This window comes from Oncorhynchus gorbuscha, linkage group LG12 (genome assembly GCF_021184085.1).
Source record: "Oncorhynchus gorbuscha isolate QuinsamMale2020 ecotype Even-year linkage group LG12, OgorEven_v1.0, whole genome shotgun sequence".
In the NCBI taxonomy this organism is placed as follows: Eukaryota; Metazoa; Chordata; class Actinopteri; order Salmoniformes; family Salmonidae; genus Oncorhynchus; species Oncorhynchus gorbuscha.
Genome location: NC_060184.1, coordinates 33,551,289 through 33,568,299, shown reverse-complemented (window position 1 = coordinate 33,568,299; position 17,011 = coordinate 33,551,289). Strand labels below are relative to the sequence as shown.

Here is a 17,011-nt window from a genome sequence, read left to right as displayed (position 1 = left end):
GGAAATGTGAAATGAATGTAGGAGAATATGAACCATTAGATCAGGTAAAATTATTTTATTTTTATTTGTTTTGTACCATCATCTTTGAAATGCAAGAGAAAGGTCATAATGTAGTACTCCAGCCCAGGTGCAATTTAGATTCTGGAACACAAGATGGCATCAGTGCATGTGCAACGTTTTAGACTGATCCAATGAACCATTGTATTTCTGTTGAAAATGTTGTATCAAGACTGCCCAAATGTGCCTAATTGGTTTATTAATAACTTTTCAAGTTCATAGCTGTGCACTCTCCTCAAACAATAGCATGGTATTCTTTCACTGTAATAGCTACTGTAAATTGAACAGCGCAGTTAGATTAACAAGAATTGTTGCTTTCTGTCAATATCGGATATGTCTATGTCCTGGGAAATGTTCTTGTTACTAACAACCTCATGCTACTCGCATTAGCCTATGTTAACGCAACTGTCCCGTGGGGGACCCACCGATCCTCTCGTGGCTCTAAACTACATTTACATTTTACATTTAAGTCATTTAGTAGACGCTCTTATCCAGAGCGACTTACAAACTACTTCTACTGTAGAAGGGAATGAGAATACATATTATTCACCATTTGAACAAAATAGATTTAATGGCATAGGTTGTGATTTTCTCCCACATTCCATAAGGTATCACTTAGCCTAAACCTATACGGGAATCTCAGGGTTGATGTGTGGATCTCACATTTTCATTCCTGTGAAACGCAAGCGTCTGAAGTGTCACCTCTCCTATGTCATCTCATATTCACAACAACAATGTCTGTGTTGAACCATTGAATCAGACAGCATAAAAGGCAGCTTTCCATTTCAGTTTCACTTATAGTTTCCAACTATTCTATTGTACTAAAGTCATTGTAACCTACTGATACAGAGTGTGCCACAAGCTTCCCCTGCTTATTTTGTATGTGTTTTAGAGAAATATCAGAAAATAGCAAATATTGGTCTGTGCTATGGCGAACTCTGGCACTGAGGGTAGTGTGTTCTCTCTCTATTGATTGTTTTATTGTCTGGGGTAGCAAGGGGCCATAGTCATTGTTTTGCTAATCTCTGCTAACCCAGAAGTAAAATCTCACATAATTTGATCAGCTGCATGATTAACATCTGTGTTCATACATGTTAGAAATTGAGAGTTCTACACCCTCCCACCCTCCCTTTCTAATCTGTGTGGGCACAGCGCTAAGCATTCGAGGCATAGGAGTTGAAGCACCGCCTTCGCCCCAATCCTGATACGGCCAAAAACGGAACTAATGCTGCTCGTTATCTCACGCATCCCAATCAGTCCCAGCAGATTCTTCTACAAGCAAAATCTGCCCACGGGAGATTAATGTCTTGCCAAAGCACCAACAGATCTTTTTAAAGGCTGTGTCAGGAGAAATACTATCCTGGTTCCAGATCTGTTTGGACTGTATGTCAAAGAGCATATATGACATGGCCATACAGCCAAACAAATCAGGGACCAGTGCTACTGTGGTGCTCACCCTGACCCGGTCCAAGCCCACTTAACACAATCTTCATTCCTACTCCAGCCAGACAACCTGTCTCCCTATAACATGATGACGAGTGATTCACAGTCCCCCTCCACCAAGCAAATGCATTAGCTGGCAGCAGCTAATCTTCGCACTGCTTATTTCCCATAATAAAAACACAGCTCAGCATTATCCTAGCCCTGCATACAGTACGTCAACCTGTCCTCATGTCAGCTCGTGTTAGTCACAACAACAGTGCAGAGCCGCCACGGAGCACAGTGGCACGATATCATTTTCAAATCAAATCAAATCAAATTTATTTATATAGCCCTTCGTACGTCAGCTGATATCTCAAAGTGCTGTACAGAAACCCAGCCTAAAACCCCAAACAGCAAACAATGCAGGTGTAAAAGCACGGTGGCTAGGAAAAACTCCCTAGAAAGGCCAAAACCTAGGAAGAAACCTAGAGAGGAACCGGGCTATGTGGGGTGGCCAGTCCTCTTCTGGCTGTGCCGGGTAGAGATTATAACAGAACATGACCAAGATGTTCAAATGTTCATAAATGACCAGCATGGTCAAATAATAATAAGGCAGAACAGTTGAAACTGGAGCAGCAGCACAGTCAGGTGGACTGGGGACAGCAAGGAGCCATCATGTCAGGTAGTCCTGGGGCACGGTCCTAGGGCTCAGGTCCTCCGAGAGAGAGAAAGAAAGAGAGAATTAGAGAGAGCATATGTGGGGTGGCCAGTCCTCTTCCGGCTGTGCCGGGTGGAGATTATAACAGAACGTGGCCAAGATGTTCAAATGTTCATAAATGACCAGCATGGTTGAATAATAGTAAGGCAGAACAGTTGAAACTGTCTCTCAATAGCTGGCCAGAAGGACTGGTCGGCCATTACGACTTGTTGTGTGTGGGAAGATCTCAATTGCGTTCTCCTTGCGTCGTCTCTCCTCTATGCTCGCCTACTTCTCAAAACCCATTGGATGAGAAAGCCAGAGGTCCTTCCCTTTTGACCTTCGCCTCCAATGTGTTTTGAGAAGTAGACAAGGAGAGAGGATGCGAGGAGTATGCAATTGAGATTCTCCCTGTGTGTGAATGACCGCAGTTGTGTTCAGGAGTGTTGTCAGTGAAACATGAAGGGCCTACATGGCACCACTTATGTCCTACATACCAACTACGCAGCATGCTCCATAATTCACATGCTGACGTACACTGGCAGTGCAGCTAACCTACTTATGTGTTACCACGCTAGTCACAGGTGATAATGATCACACACACATCCTAGTGAGACCACACATCCAAATAGGCACGCACACATTCCCTGTCATGTCTCAAAGCACGGTCCATACACAGCATCTGTAGGTCCAGTGCTTTGTTGGGTTTTGGAGCTGATAGAAAAGTGGTGTATTGTCATAAACCCGGCAACGCACGTCCATCCGTCCGTCCGTCCGTCCGTCCGTCCTCTCTCTCTCTCTCTCTCTCTCTCTCTCTCTCTCTCTCTCTCTCTCTCTCTCTCTCTCTCTCTCTCTCTCTCTCTCTCTCTCTCTCTCTCTCTCTCTCTCTCTCTCTCTCGGTGATGTGGGGGAGGTGAAGTGATGATACAGGGATTTTTTTTCCACATGCTCCATTGGGCTCGTCACATCACCTTGACAGTGTTCGCACATCGTCACAAAGACAATGGCGATGGCAGCGGGAGTGTACAGGGGAAAACCAAGGGAACGGCCGGGGATTTAGCCATCACCATGGGAAGTCATTAGCCATTAGGCTTAGCCATGCCTAAAAGTGAGAGGAGAGGTGGAGAGAGAGAAAGAAAGAATGAGAGAGAGACTGGGAGAGAGAAAGGCAGAGAGAGAGAGAGTGAGTAAACAAAACATCCCTGTCTCTCTGCCTCCTCATCACAGTGCATTGTGTTTCTCATCACGCTGGAAATGTAAATTGCGGTGTCATGCTGATCAATCCTGAGGGGCTGCTGCTGAGCCTGGGCTGCTGAGCCTGTTACACCCAGCAAACCTTGTTCCTTTGAGCTGTGTCTGTGCTTCTCTGGGACTGTCTGCGGCATGTCTGATGCTCAGCTCTTCTCCCAGGCATATGTCTCTCTGTCTGTCTGTATGTTTGACCATCTCTCTCTGTGTGTCTATGTGTGGGAGTTTGGGTGTGTGTCTGAGCGTCTGTCCCTTCGTCCGCCCATCCGTCCGTCCCTTCGTCTTTCTGTCCGTCTGACAACCTCTCTTTCTCTTTCTGTCCCCATAGGAGCCAGGCCAAACACATGAAGTAATCAGGACCGGAGGAAAAGGTGACGAAAACAAACCAGGTGCAACCAGCAAGGGGCAAGGAGTGTAACGATAAACACACAGTCACCAAGGAGCACGAAAAAACAGGAGGTGGAGACCCCTGCAGGACAGGACAGGAACAACAGCCAGGAGCCTTAGTCAGTCAGTGAACCCTCTGAGGAGAAAAACATGCTCTAGCACAAGAAGAGGGGACTGGTCGGAATACTCACCAAAGAAACACCCAATTGTATCCCCTTTCACGCCTTCTACAAAACCCCTCGTCTCTCTTACTACCTCTCTCCCCCTGCCCTGCGGTGCCAGAGACGATGCCCTGGTGGGTATTGTGACGGGGCGCGACGGTGTGTGTGGGTGGCCAGGCTGAACTACGATGCGGCCCTGGGCGGGCTCGTGGCGCTGGATCACCCTGGTGTTGCTGGCGTGGGGCACGCTGCTCTTCTACATCGGGGGCCATCTGGTGAGAGACAGCGAACACCCTGAGAGGTCCAGCCGCGAGCTTTCTAAGATCCTGGCCAAACTGGAGCGCCTCAAGCAGCAGAACGAGGACCTGAGACGCATGGCAGAGTCCCTCAGGTAACTACCCGGAGGGGGGGGGTGTGTGTGGGATGGGGATGTGTGTGTAGAGGGGGGTCTGTGTCTGGTTTGTGCGCGTTTGTGTGTGTGTGTGTGTGTGTGTGTGTGTGTGTGTGTGTGTGTGTGTGTGTGTGTGTGTGTGTGTGTGTGTGTGTGTGTGTGTGTGTGTGTGTGTGTGTGTGTGTGTGTGTGTGTGTGTGTGTGTGTGTGTGTGTGTGTGAGGGCCTGCATTAGTCATAAGTCCAGCTGTAGGTGCAGCATTCAGTTCCCTCCTGTGATATCCTCAATTGCTTTGAAGCACACACACTTCAGACAGCTGGTCTCCGATTAAATCCCTTGCTCTTGTAATTATTCAGGATTGGCTTGAAAGCAAAGGTAGGATTCATGGCACCAAAACAAGTCCAGCCTTCAAACAGGCACTGTCCAGATGGGTCTCAGTCAGAGACAGTGCCTTCCTTGTGTTTGTTGTTATTGAGCAGATAGAGCCAGCGTTCTGCAACCAGTCAGTCTACTCTGTTAGAGCAGGTCAGGACCAGTGTTACCACCCAGCGTCATAAAGGTAATGTCTTGCTGTCTTGCTAAAGTCCCACTAATCTATATAGCTAATTATCAGATATGACATGCCAGAGCTATGAGGCTGGGTAGATGGGTATGTATGTGTGTGTAGCGGTGAGTCTGAACTGAAGCAGGCGCAAGCCCGGAGACCGCTGCGGAGATGTGTCTTATCTGCGTAATAAGAGAGACCCTGCCCTTCTCCACCACCTAACTGCTGGCACAGACATGGACCAGGGTCTTTGTGTGTGTGTGTGTGTGCGTGTTTGTGACAGCCGGCCTGAGTGATGTGGCTCTTACCACCTAGTTGTCACAAACTGATATACTCACTGACTCACTGTTTGACTAACTTACAATATACACTGACTGTACAAAACATTAAGAACACCTTCCTAATATTGCGTTTTTTTCCTCAGAACAGCCTCAGTTTGTCAGGGCATGGACTCTACATGGGATGCTGGCCCATGTTGACTCCAATGCTTCCCACAGGTGTGTCAAGATGGCTGGATGTCCTTTGGGTGGTGGACCATTCTTGATACACACTGGCGTGAAAAACCCAGCAGCGTTCCAGTTCTTGACACACACAAACCGGTGCGCCTGGCACCTACCACCATACCCTGTTCAAAGGCACTTACATTTGTTGTCTTTCTCCTTCACCCTCTGAGAGGCACACAACATACACAAAACATGTCTCAAGGCTTAAAAAGAATTCTTTAACCCCTTCATCTACACTGATTGAAGTAGTGTAATATCATTTGAATGTTTGTGCTTTTCTTATAACTCATTGCCGTGTTCTATTCATGTGCTGTTCTATAAACCAATTTCTGTGTTCATTCAAGCGACTCACTTTACAAATCCTCACTATCAGTAGCTGCAATTTGGCAGTACGCCCAGACCTTGTTTTGAGAACGAACTAAAGATATCTCAGTATCAAGTATCTCAGCTTAGAGAGAAGGAGCCTCGTGAGATATTGGTCAGTCACATGAATGAAACAAAAGCGTAATGATGAATTAATTATGCTAAATCATGCAAATATAACTTGTCTGTGTATAGCCGTATATAAGACAAACTGCTGGGACTGGCACGGCAGAGCTTCTGATTAACGTGTGAACTATGGTGCATTGAGATAGTTGGAACCTTTCCAACATGCTGACAAATAGACAATGATTCATTTAAGATTGACTTCGAGTGTCCCCATGTAAGAATTTCCACCACAGTGGATTTAACATTTGGCATCATTAAGGGATCATAGACTGACCAGGTGAATCCAGGTGAATGCTATGTCATGGAAAGAGCAAGTGTTGTTAATGTTTTGTACACTCAGCGTATGTCACCAACTCACTGACTGACTGAGTGAATTATGGCTGTGACGAGTTTCAGGTTGACGAGAATGCCTGGATAGGTGTTGAACTTGTTGTGTTTAATATATCAGCTAACCCATCCCATGATATAGATATCTGGTGTCGGACTGTGGAGTTGATGACGTGGCACACGACATGTGAGCATGTATTGCAATGTAGTCACCCTGAGGTGCAGCCATTAACTCAGTATCTCACACCTCCACTACATTAACTCCCACTCAGCCTCTCCCTCACTGATTTGAGAGACAGGCCAATAGCCCACCCACCAATCACCCAGCAGCACTAATGAGGGGTGAACACAGGGTCGGTGTGGCGATCTGCCTCTGGTGCCGCCCTCTCCACAGCTGTCAATCACCTGGTGTGTCTCACACAGAGATGATTACACGCGCAAGCGATATGGCGAGAGAGAACGAGAGAGAGAATGTGTGTGCGCGTGTGTGCGTGTGTAAAAAAAACAGGTGGCCAGAGCGATGAGGGCCTGATCGATCCCCAGGCATGCGGATGGTGAAAGGGAGGGATGATGGATGAGGTGAGGTCTGCACCATGCAGATATTTAGGGATGGGTGGAAGAAGAGGATTGTTAAAGAGAGAGGAGAGCAGTGCAGGCATTGTTGTAGCACACACCCCAGCAGCCCCCGCAAGGCAAGGGGCCCACGTTATAAGCCATGATTTTATTTATTATAGCAGGAAATTAGCTCTTAAACAGCATCATTTTCTCCAGGCCTCATGGCAAAATTTGTAAAATAGCAAGAAACTGAAATACGCCACTGAGTGCAGGTCGCTATGATAACATGGACAGGAGGGAAAGAGAGTGGAGGGACTGACATGGACGAAATGGAATGGAGAGAGATGTACAGTCTTCATGCTCAAGCACACAAACAGTGTCACACCCTGACCTTAGTATTCTTTGTTTTCTTTATTATTTTGGTTAGGTCAGGGTGTGACATGGGTGATATGTGTGTTTTTGTTTCATCTAGGGTGTTTGTACTGTCTAGGGGTTTTTGTAGATTTATGGGGTTGTTTCCATCTAGGTGTTTATGTAAGTCTATGGTTGCCTAGATTGGTTCTCAATTAGAGGCAGGTGTTTATCGTTGTCTCTGATTGGGAACCATATTTAGGCAGCCATATTCTTTGGGTATTTTGTGGGTGATTGTTTCCTTTGTCAGCGGTTTGTGCCACACGGGACTGTTTTGTTTCCATTTCACTTTGTTATTTTGTACTTGTGTCATGTTCAGTCTTTTCTATTAAAACATGGACACTTACCACGCTGCGTATTGGTCCGATCCTTGCTACACCTCTTCAGAAGAAGGAGGAAATCCGTTACAAACAGGTCCGGTTGCAGGCACACACACAGGTCCGGTTGCAGGCACACACACAGGTCCGGTTGCAGGCACACACACAGGTCCGGTTGCAAGCACACACACAGGTCCGGTTGCAGGCACACAAACAGGTCCGGTTGCAGGCACACACACAGTTCCGGTTGCAGGCACACACACAGGTCCGGTTGCAGGCACACACACAGGTCCGGTTGCAGGCACACACACAGGGCCGGTTGCAGGCACACACACAGGGCCGGTTGCAGGCACACACACAGGTCCGGTTGCAGGCACACACACAGGGCCGTTTGCAGGCACACACACAGGTCCGGTTGCAGGCACACACAGCAGGCACACACACACAGGGCCAGGTGCAGGCATAAGTGACATAAGCGGTTGCTCCCCCCCCACTGTACTTTACAACTAAAACACCGTCTATAGCGTGGCCACAAAAACATTTTACCACAGGCGGGGTCCTCCCAATCAAATCTTGCTTAGGGCACCCAAAAGGCTAGAGCACACACAGACACAATAAGAAAGAGCTGAATGGTTTATTGGTTTTTCTCTACAGTGTCCATTGACCATTATCTGTCCATTAGACGGTCTCCTCCTAATGATGTAGACTTATTGGAGTCTGTCAGTCTGACTGTCTGCCTCCACTGAGACTGAGAGACATATTACTCTATTACTCTGTGTTCTCCATGCTCCATGCAACAGATCTATAGCTGTGCTTTATGTGCAGGCGTGCGTGTTTGCGTGCGTGTGTGTGTAGCAACAGTCGTCAAAGTGTATATAAAGGTCCAAAATACAGTTCTGATAAATGTAACAGCTGCATAATGGAGTAAAACACTTTTATACCACAGTCAGTGCATTCGGAAAGTATACAGACTCTTTCACTTTTCCAAATTTTTGTTACAGTACAGCCTTATTCTAAAATTGATTAAAATGTATTTTTTTCCTCATCAATCTACACGCAATACCCCATAAGTGCAAGTTAAAACAGGATACATTTTTGTGCGAATTTAGATCCTCTCAAGCTCTGTCATGTTAGATGGGGAGCGTCACTGCACAGCTATTTTCAGGTCTCTCCAGAGATGTTCGATCGGGTTCAAGTCCGGGCTCTGGCTGGGCCACTCAAGGACATTCAGAGACTTGCCCCGAAGCCACTCCTGCATTGTCTTGGCTGTCTGCTTAGGGTCGTTATCCTGTTAGAAGGTGAACCTTCGCCCTAGTCTGAGGTCCTGAGCGCTCTGGAGCAGGTCTTCATCAAGGATCTCTCTGTACTTTTCTCCATTCATCTTTCCCTCGATCCTGACTAGTCTCCCAGTCCCTGCCACTGAAAAACTTCCCCACAGCATGACACCACCATGCTTTACTGTAGCATGGGGCCACATTTCCTCCAGAAATAAGAATTGGCATTCAGTGCCTTTTGGCAAACCCCAAGCGGACTGTCATGTGCCTTTTACTGAGGAGTGGCTTCCGTCTGGCAACTCTACCATAAAGGTCTGATTGGTGGAGTGCTGCAGAGATGGTTGTCCTTCTGTTGGTCAACCATCTCAGTTGGGTTGAGGTTGGGTGATTGTGGAGGCCAGTTCATATGGGGCAGCAGTGCATCACTCTCCATCTTGGTCAAATAGCCCTTACACAGCCTGGAGGTGTGTTTTGGGACATTGTCCTGTTGAAAAACAAATGATAGTCCCACTAAGCTCAAACCACATGTGATGGTGTATCACAGCAGAATTCTGTGGAAACCATCCTGGTTAAACATGCCTTGAATTCTAAATAAATCACTGACAGTGTCACCAGCAAAGCACCCGCCACACCTGCATACCTCCTCCTCTCACTTACTCTGCGTCTCACAAAGACACAGCGGTTGGAACCAAAAATCCCAAAGGACAGATTTCCACCTGTCTAATGTCCATTGCTCGTGTTTCTTCTTCGTATTGTGTCATTTAGTATTGGTTTCTTTGCAGAAATTCAACCATGAAGGCCTGATTTACACAGTCTCCTGTGAACAGTTGATGTTGAGATGTGTCTGTTACTTGAACTCTGTGAAGCGTTTATTTGGCCCGCAATCTGAGGTGCAGCTAACTCTAATGAACTTATTCAGAGGTAACTCTGGATCTTCCTTTCCTGTGGCAGTCATCATGAGAGCTAGTTTCATCATAGCACTTGATGGTTTTTGCAACTGCACTTGATAAAACTTCAAAAGTTCTTGACATTTTCTGTATTGACTGACCTTCATGTCTTAAAGTAATGATGGACTGTCATTTCTCTTTGCTTATATGAGCTGTTCTTGCCATAATATGGACTTGGTCTTTTACCAAATAGGGCTATCTTCTGTATACCACCTCTACCTTGTCACAACACAACTGATTTGCTCAAACACATTAAGAAGGAAAGAAATTCCACAAATGAACTTTTAACAAGGCACACCTGTTGAAATGCATTCCAGGTGACATTATGAAGCTGGTTGAGAGAACGCCAAGAGTGTGAAAAGCTGTCATCAAGGCAAAGGGTGGCTACTTTGAAGAGTCTCAAATATAAAATATATTTAGATTTGTTTAACACTTTTTTTGGTTAATGCATGATTCCATTTGTGTTATTTCATAGTGTTGATGTATTATTATACAATGTAGAAAATACTAAAAAATTCAGAAAAACCCTTGAATGAGTAGGTGTCCAAACGTTTGACCAATACTTTGTATTATGTCCCCGACCACTTCTAAACCCAATTTACGCCCCTGATCTAATCAAACATCAACTCTTTCTTGTTCAATTTTGAAAGCAATCGGTGAAGTGGCAATTAGTTGACAAATAGATGATCCACTTCTCAAACACAGCCAACTGAGAGCAAAGAGATGTGTTTTCTCGGGTGGGCTTGGCTTGAGCCTTGCTAGTATTTGTGCATGTGTGTGTCTGCTTGTCTATGTGTGTCCCCCATTGTGTATCTATGGCCTCATTTTGTGTGTGTATCTTTGTGACTCTCTGTATGTAAGATCTTATCTCATGACTTGAGCGCTGCCTGTGTGCCATTGACTGTATTCCTTGTGTGGTGACTCTGGTGAGAGGACTCATTTACTGGGTAATGTCATTAGCCCAGTATGGTTCCACTGAGCAGACACTGCCTGCTACCACTGCCACTGCCTCCAGACTGAACTCCTGTTGACCTGGTCGTCTCAGGGAAGGCAGGGGCTCTGACAGCAACACTAGCCCATTGTGTGAGCTGTCTGTGGGCACAACAACTGTGTAGGCCTGGCCTGATTGGGAGAGATGAGCTGGAGAGAGCTGGAGTCTGGCCGTGTGGGCGTGGATTAGCTCGTACTTCACTTCTAGTGAATTTGAGGTTTGGAGTAATAGGGTATCAAGCACCAGCTGGGATTTTGACTCCAATACACAGCCTTTAACACTCTCTCTCTCACTCTCTCTCACTCTCACACTCACACTCACACATATATATATGGCCTCCTCCCACGGCTCCACACAGCACCCGTCTTTTCCAGATGTAAATTGTATTTATATAGCCCCACTTTCATCTGTGTGATTCTAGCAGTGCTCTACATTCCTATCCATATATATGTCTCTGCCCAGGTCAGCTCTAAGGTCACCTATGAAGTCTCGGAACAGAGGAGGTGAATGGAATACGGAAATATGTATGCAGTACCATTATGCCTCCCACACATTATTCGCCCCCCCCCGTTTAAACTGCTGTATCCAGCTCCAATCTTAATGTGACTCCTAACTCCATGGTTACCAGGCGGAGGCGAGCCAATGAGGAGGCAGCGGGCAGCGTTTCCGAGGGAACGGGGGCTGTGCGTGCGGAATCTCACCTGCTTTCCGCCTCAGTGGCCGTTGCCGCGGGGCTCCCTGCTCCCTCATTCTCAGCCTGTCCTTCTTTCACTCAGACTGAACAGTGTTCTTCATTCCTCCCTCCCCCTCCCTAGTTGGAATTTTCCCGTCCGCTATCTCTCTCCCGTTTCATTAAACGAAGGCCTAGATTCAATCAGAACGCGGAAGATCCGGTTTATAGCGTAATTTACATTGAATTAGTCATTTCCGATTGAGTGGACATAGTGTTCACCGCGAATGTGGTCTCAGCGATTGTAAGGAACATTGCCTTTAAAACATGCATAGAAGACAATGCACGATTGGATTGTGCCGTTTTGCATATTTTACCCTCCAAGTTACCCTGCCTAGCCTCAGCTCTGTTTGTCCTTAGGGACAAAAGTATAGCACATATTCATGTCAGGGATCCTTTGAGCACTTTTTCTGTTCATTTCATGTGTATTCTGTCAGTGGTAGGTGGTCTTTGGTGTTGTTGCTATGTTTGCATTCCTGTTGTGTCTTTGTCTCCGTGTTTACATGTTTACGTCTGTTGTCTGTGGCTGCAGGCGTCTACTATTTGACGTCTCTCCGTTATCATCTGAGCTAGCAGTAGACACATGTTATGCTTGTTAGCCTTTGTTAGCATCACATAGAGTGAGTGCTGTAAGGATGTGTGTCTCTCGTCGGAGGTGCTACACTGTGGAACTACAAACTAGTTCGCCTCTTCATTCCAGGATCCTCATGGGGTATTTTCGGTAATGCAGAGCGTTCAGAATGGTGCAGATAGAAATGTAACATATAGAGCTGTAATCAGAGTTTCTCATTAAATGAAATGATGACATATTCTACAGGTCAGAGAATAATGTTATATCATAGTCTACATGAATTTATATCTGAATATTCTGCAAGTTGCATCGTCCTAAACAAGTTCCCAGCCCTTGTGATCGTGTGAGCTGGTCAGTAAGGCCTCTGCGAGTTCCCCTCATTGTCTTCTTACAGTGAGGTTAAACATTCATAATGTTACCCGTAGAAATGTAATGAATACACTTCTTCTAACTGAACGATCTAGAACGTTGCACACTTCTGAGCTGACCCCTGACCTTGAAGGAGGAGAACACACGCAATGGGTCTTCCTTCATAAGAGCTTTGTCAGACTCAGGCAAGTGAAACAGCCCTTTTTCAAGTTTCTGCGACTCGGGGAGAGTTGGAAGACCATTTCACAGTAATATGAACTAATATCACAGGGGATTTTTGAAAGGTTAACCTTGTCCCTTATCCACTGCTGCCCAAATGTGAACTTCAAGTGGTTATTCATCAGTTCTTTTTTCGTTTCTTCGTTTCTTTACTCCCGCACTGCTGTTAGCTTAGTTCTCTGATGTGTGTGTGCATGTTTTATAATGACGATATAAGGTTATAGTCCCATGTTACTATAAAAGTCTCCTCCTTCTGCCTAACAGCTTCTGATGTTCCCCACTCAGGGAGCAAATTGAGTTTGCGTGCCTGATGACTCATTAGCAAAGCCTCTGTCTCGGTTCACGAATGACTGGATGTGTCTGGACGCACTTGGAGCTGTTTCTATTAATATTTTCATATAGGTATTAATGTTTTAAATAGCGTTAAGGCATTTTCATTTTCCATCATGATTGAATATTGTGTGTGTGTGTGTGTGTGTGTGTGTGTGTGTGTGTGTGTGTGTGTGTGTGTGTGTGTGTGTGTGTGTGTGTGTGTGTGTGTGTGTGTGTGTGTGTGTGTGTGTGTGTGTGTGTGTGTGTGTGTGTGTGTGCGAACTTGCGCGCACGTTCATGGCTATGTGTATTCTGTGTGCTATGAAAAAGAGGACAACCTTTTCATGAAGTAATTGAGATGCTCAGGAAATGGCATCAAGTGATACATTATAGCACACTGTATACAGCATTGTAGCATTGAACTGTGGTACACCTTGAAAATTCTACAGCTCATCTAAAATATCCCTATTCATTTATTTAATGGTAGTGACCTCCATCTCATCTGATCCATGTTTTATGGATTACATTTGATTTGAACTATTAGTTCCTTACTCATGATGATTCATTTGTGTGTACCCCTTTAAGAAAGTAAAATAATTGTTGAATGGTTTGGACTACAGATAAGCGGTTATCTGCTCCATGCTCCGTTTGTTCCTGTGTGTTAGGATGTGGTACAGCTAATTCTAATCAGACTTGCCTATGCTAATGGTTCTCACAGGTGAAGTAAAATTAAACAAATTACATGGCTCATGATGCGCGCCCCTCATATAATACAATTGTGGCAACAGCCTGAGTTCACTGGACTTGAAACAACGATACAGATGTAACCATGTGCCATTGCATTTATTATCCGAGCATCACTGGTGCTCCCAAGTCAGAATTCCCTGTACGTTCAACAGGTCACGTTTATAAGTGAGTGTTCCAACAAATGTATACGATTTGGAAAGGTTTCACGGCAACCCGGTTGAAAACCACTGCATTATACTTTACAAATACTCATTAGTGAAAAGCCAGCAATGTAGGCTACATTTTAAATGGGCTGAAAGGCGGCCTGAACGTAATTTAAATTGTAATTAGCAATTAAGCTTTGCAAGATTTTCAGCTGCAAATTTGCTAAGCTCACTGAAATACTGTGCTATTGAACACTCTTTAATGCATGCTCACATTGAATCAAGACAGCCACAAAGAGCTACACACACACACACACACACACACACACACACACACACACACACACACACACACACACACACACACACACACACACACACACACACACACACACACACACACACACACACACACACACACACACACACACACACACACACACACACACTGCATAAGAGCTGTTGATGAAAAAACAAACACACGCACATCCACACACTCCCATACCCATTGCTCTCTCTCACCCTCGTCTCTTGTTGCAGGATACCTGAGGGCAAAGTAGAAGAGGGAGGGGCCCTGGCTGTGGGGAGACTACGCTCGCTGGAGGACCAGCTGACCAGAGCCAAGCAGAAGATCCACAGCTTCCAGAGACTGACCGGAGATGGTGAGCAGAACAGCAGGACCTGGGAAGGACATGTCGGGGGAGAGAAGAGGAAAGCTGTGGGAGAATCCCAGATAGGAAGGGGTGACCAGGTGGAACTGTACCTATAGGATCAGTTGGTATGAAGTCAGATAGATCAGGCTAATCCAATGCTGTGCTAGCAGCTGAACTCAGCTGACAGGAAAAATGTGTGTGTGTGTGTGTGTGTGTGTGTGTGTGTGTGTGTGTGTGTGTGTGTGTGTGTGTGTGTGTGTGTGTGTGTGTGTGTGTGTGTGTGTGTGTGTGTGTGTGTGTGTGTGTGTGTGTGCTTTTTTAAAGCTTGCATCTGTGTGTGTCTAAAAAGTGAGCGTCAGGAGGATAGGGTAGTTGCTAGGTGATTGGGTAAACGTGGGAATGGAATAGAATTAGTGTGAGAGAGAGAGAGAGCAATACAACAATTTTGAAGCAAAAGGAGAAAATCCGATATCTGTGAGAAAAAACCCTTTGTGCGATATCAGCCTCAAAATATGTAGCTTCCTGCCCCACCCCGTAGGGACAGCCAGTGGAACGACCAACCAGAGCAATAACATCTCTACCTGTGTCTTTCTCACTATTGCATTATTGTCCTCATTCGTTTCTTACTGTAGTGTCCTGTTAAATGTTACTACTCACTGAGTATTCTTTTTTTTTTTCCTATTATGATCGATCTGCGTCATCATTGATTCTATATGTGTCCATATGATTGCTGTGGCAACATATGCGGAAACACTTTTCAATTGCTATACAAAATTATTGCAATGATAATATATATATGGGGGATACAATCTTCCCAGCTCTGCAGATTTTGCTGTGAGGAGGCAGAGTCATTAGATCATTTTTTTTTTGGTATTGTCTGTATGTAGCTTGTTTTTGGTCACAGGTCCAGGAATGGCTGAAGAATTGCAACATTTGCCTAGAACTAACGCTGCAGATAGCACTACTGGGTGATTTGAAAAGCCATAGTCGATAAATCAATAATATAATTATTATTTTTGCAACAAAAAAAATGACAATCTGTAGAAGCTATGAGAATAGAAAGGTTGAGTAGCTTTGTGAAGCATCACACCACAGTTGAAAAATATATGGCAAATAGAAATCCAAAATGGATGGTGTTAATAAAGAGATAGATGGGAGGGGTTGAATGGAGCTGAAGGGTGGGACTAATAACAAGATAAACAATGTAAAACATACGGGATCTGTCGGATGTAAATAGGTTCAGAACTTTTGTGAAATAGCACAGTTACAAATAGAAATCAAACTGGATGGACATCAGAAATAGAGGAAGGACTAAAAACAAACAAAATATAACTATTGTAAAATAGATTGTGTCTGTAAAATGTGTATCAGTGTGGTGTTCCATCCTGTACAGACAAAACAGATGTGCTAATAATGCTCTGATCAAAGCAACCCCTTGGGATGGAGGTTGAGAGGCAGGGATTGAGAAAGCAGACGATCCAGTATGTTCCTGAAGCTACCATGTGTTCAATGACAATTCCACCTGTGCTTTATGTTCATAATAGTTGTTCTATCCCCCCTCGCTCCCTCCCTCCTTCCTTTCTTCCCTCCACAATCCCCACCACCCCACTACCCCTCAGGTCCAGGCCCCACCCAGGAGGAGCTGAGGCGGAGGGTAGAGAACGGTGTGAGGGAGCTCTGGTACTTTGTCCGCAGCGAGGTGAAGAGCCTGGGCCATGTGGAGGCCGGGGAAAGGCCCAGACAGGCTGACACCCTGCTACAAGACCTGGGACACCAGCAGAGGTCAGAGACACACACAGACAGATACACACACACATACAGTACATAAACACAAACATGCACGCATGCACACACACTGCAATAACATTTGATTTGATTTGACCTCTTAAAAGCCTTCCACAGGCTGCCCCACCCATCCCGCCACACACACAGAAACAACAGGAACACGCACACACACTTTTCCTTTCCACTCCTCTCTTCCAGCGGCTCTCTCTTCCTTTATGTTGGCCTTGAGCTCACTGTGAGCAGGGAGCGGTTGAGACACGAGGCACACGTTCACGTAGTTGATGGGCCCTGTAAGACTGCAGTGTCCCCCAGCCCTCTCTCCCCTCCTCCCTCCCTTTCTCTGCCTCCTTGTTGATTTATTACTTGTAAATGGGGCAATAATTGTCCACCAATTGGAGCGAGTAATCAGTACTCAGGGCTGCTCAGCTCAGCCGCCCGTCAACCCCTGTCTCCAGCCTGCAGCTTCGAAAGTCTGCATCTGCAGCAAGCGCCGGGCAGAGGAAGCCCCCACAAGCCACACAGAAAAGGAGACGGAGCATGCATGCAGAAAGACACACATACATACACACACAGACACGCGCACCTATACAACCAACAAAAGAAGCCCCCCTCTCGTCTCCCAAAGCCCACTGGGTCTGTCTGCCTATTCTCCCACACTGTAAAAAAAATATATTTCAACTGAATATTATTAAGTAACTGGTTCCACAGTCTTTTTGTTTTGTTTACTCAACTCTTCGGTCAAAGTGTTACTTGATTTTAAA

General features: G+C 45.6%; 1 protein-coding gene across 1 annotated transcript in view; it reads left to right on the top strand.

Moving 5' to 3' along the window:
* Positions 1 to 17,011, top strand: part of LOC123990903 (alpha-(1,6)-fucosyltransferase-like) — a 155,150-nt gene that overhangs the window by 89,920 nt on the left and 48,219 nt on the right. The window contains exons 2-4 of the mRNA XM_046291912.1: positions 3,753 to 4,363; positions 14,353 to 14,474; positions 16,085 to 16,247. Coding sequence (XP_046147868.1) covers positions 4,161 to 4,363; positions 14,353 to 14,474; positions 16,085 to 16,247 — 488 coding nt within the window. The 5' untranslated portion in view covers positions 3,753 to 4,160. The remainder of the gene's footprint in view (positions 1 to 3,752; positions 4,364 to 14,352; positions 14,475 to 16,084; positions 16,248 to 17,011) is intronic.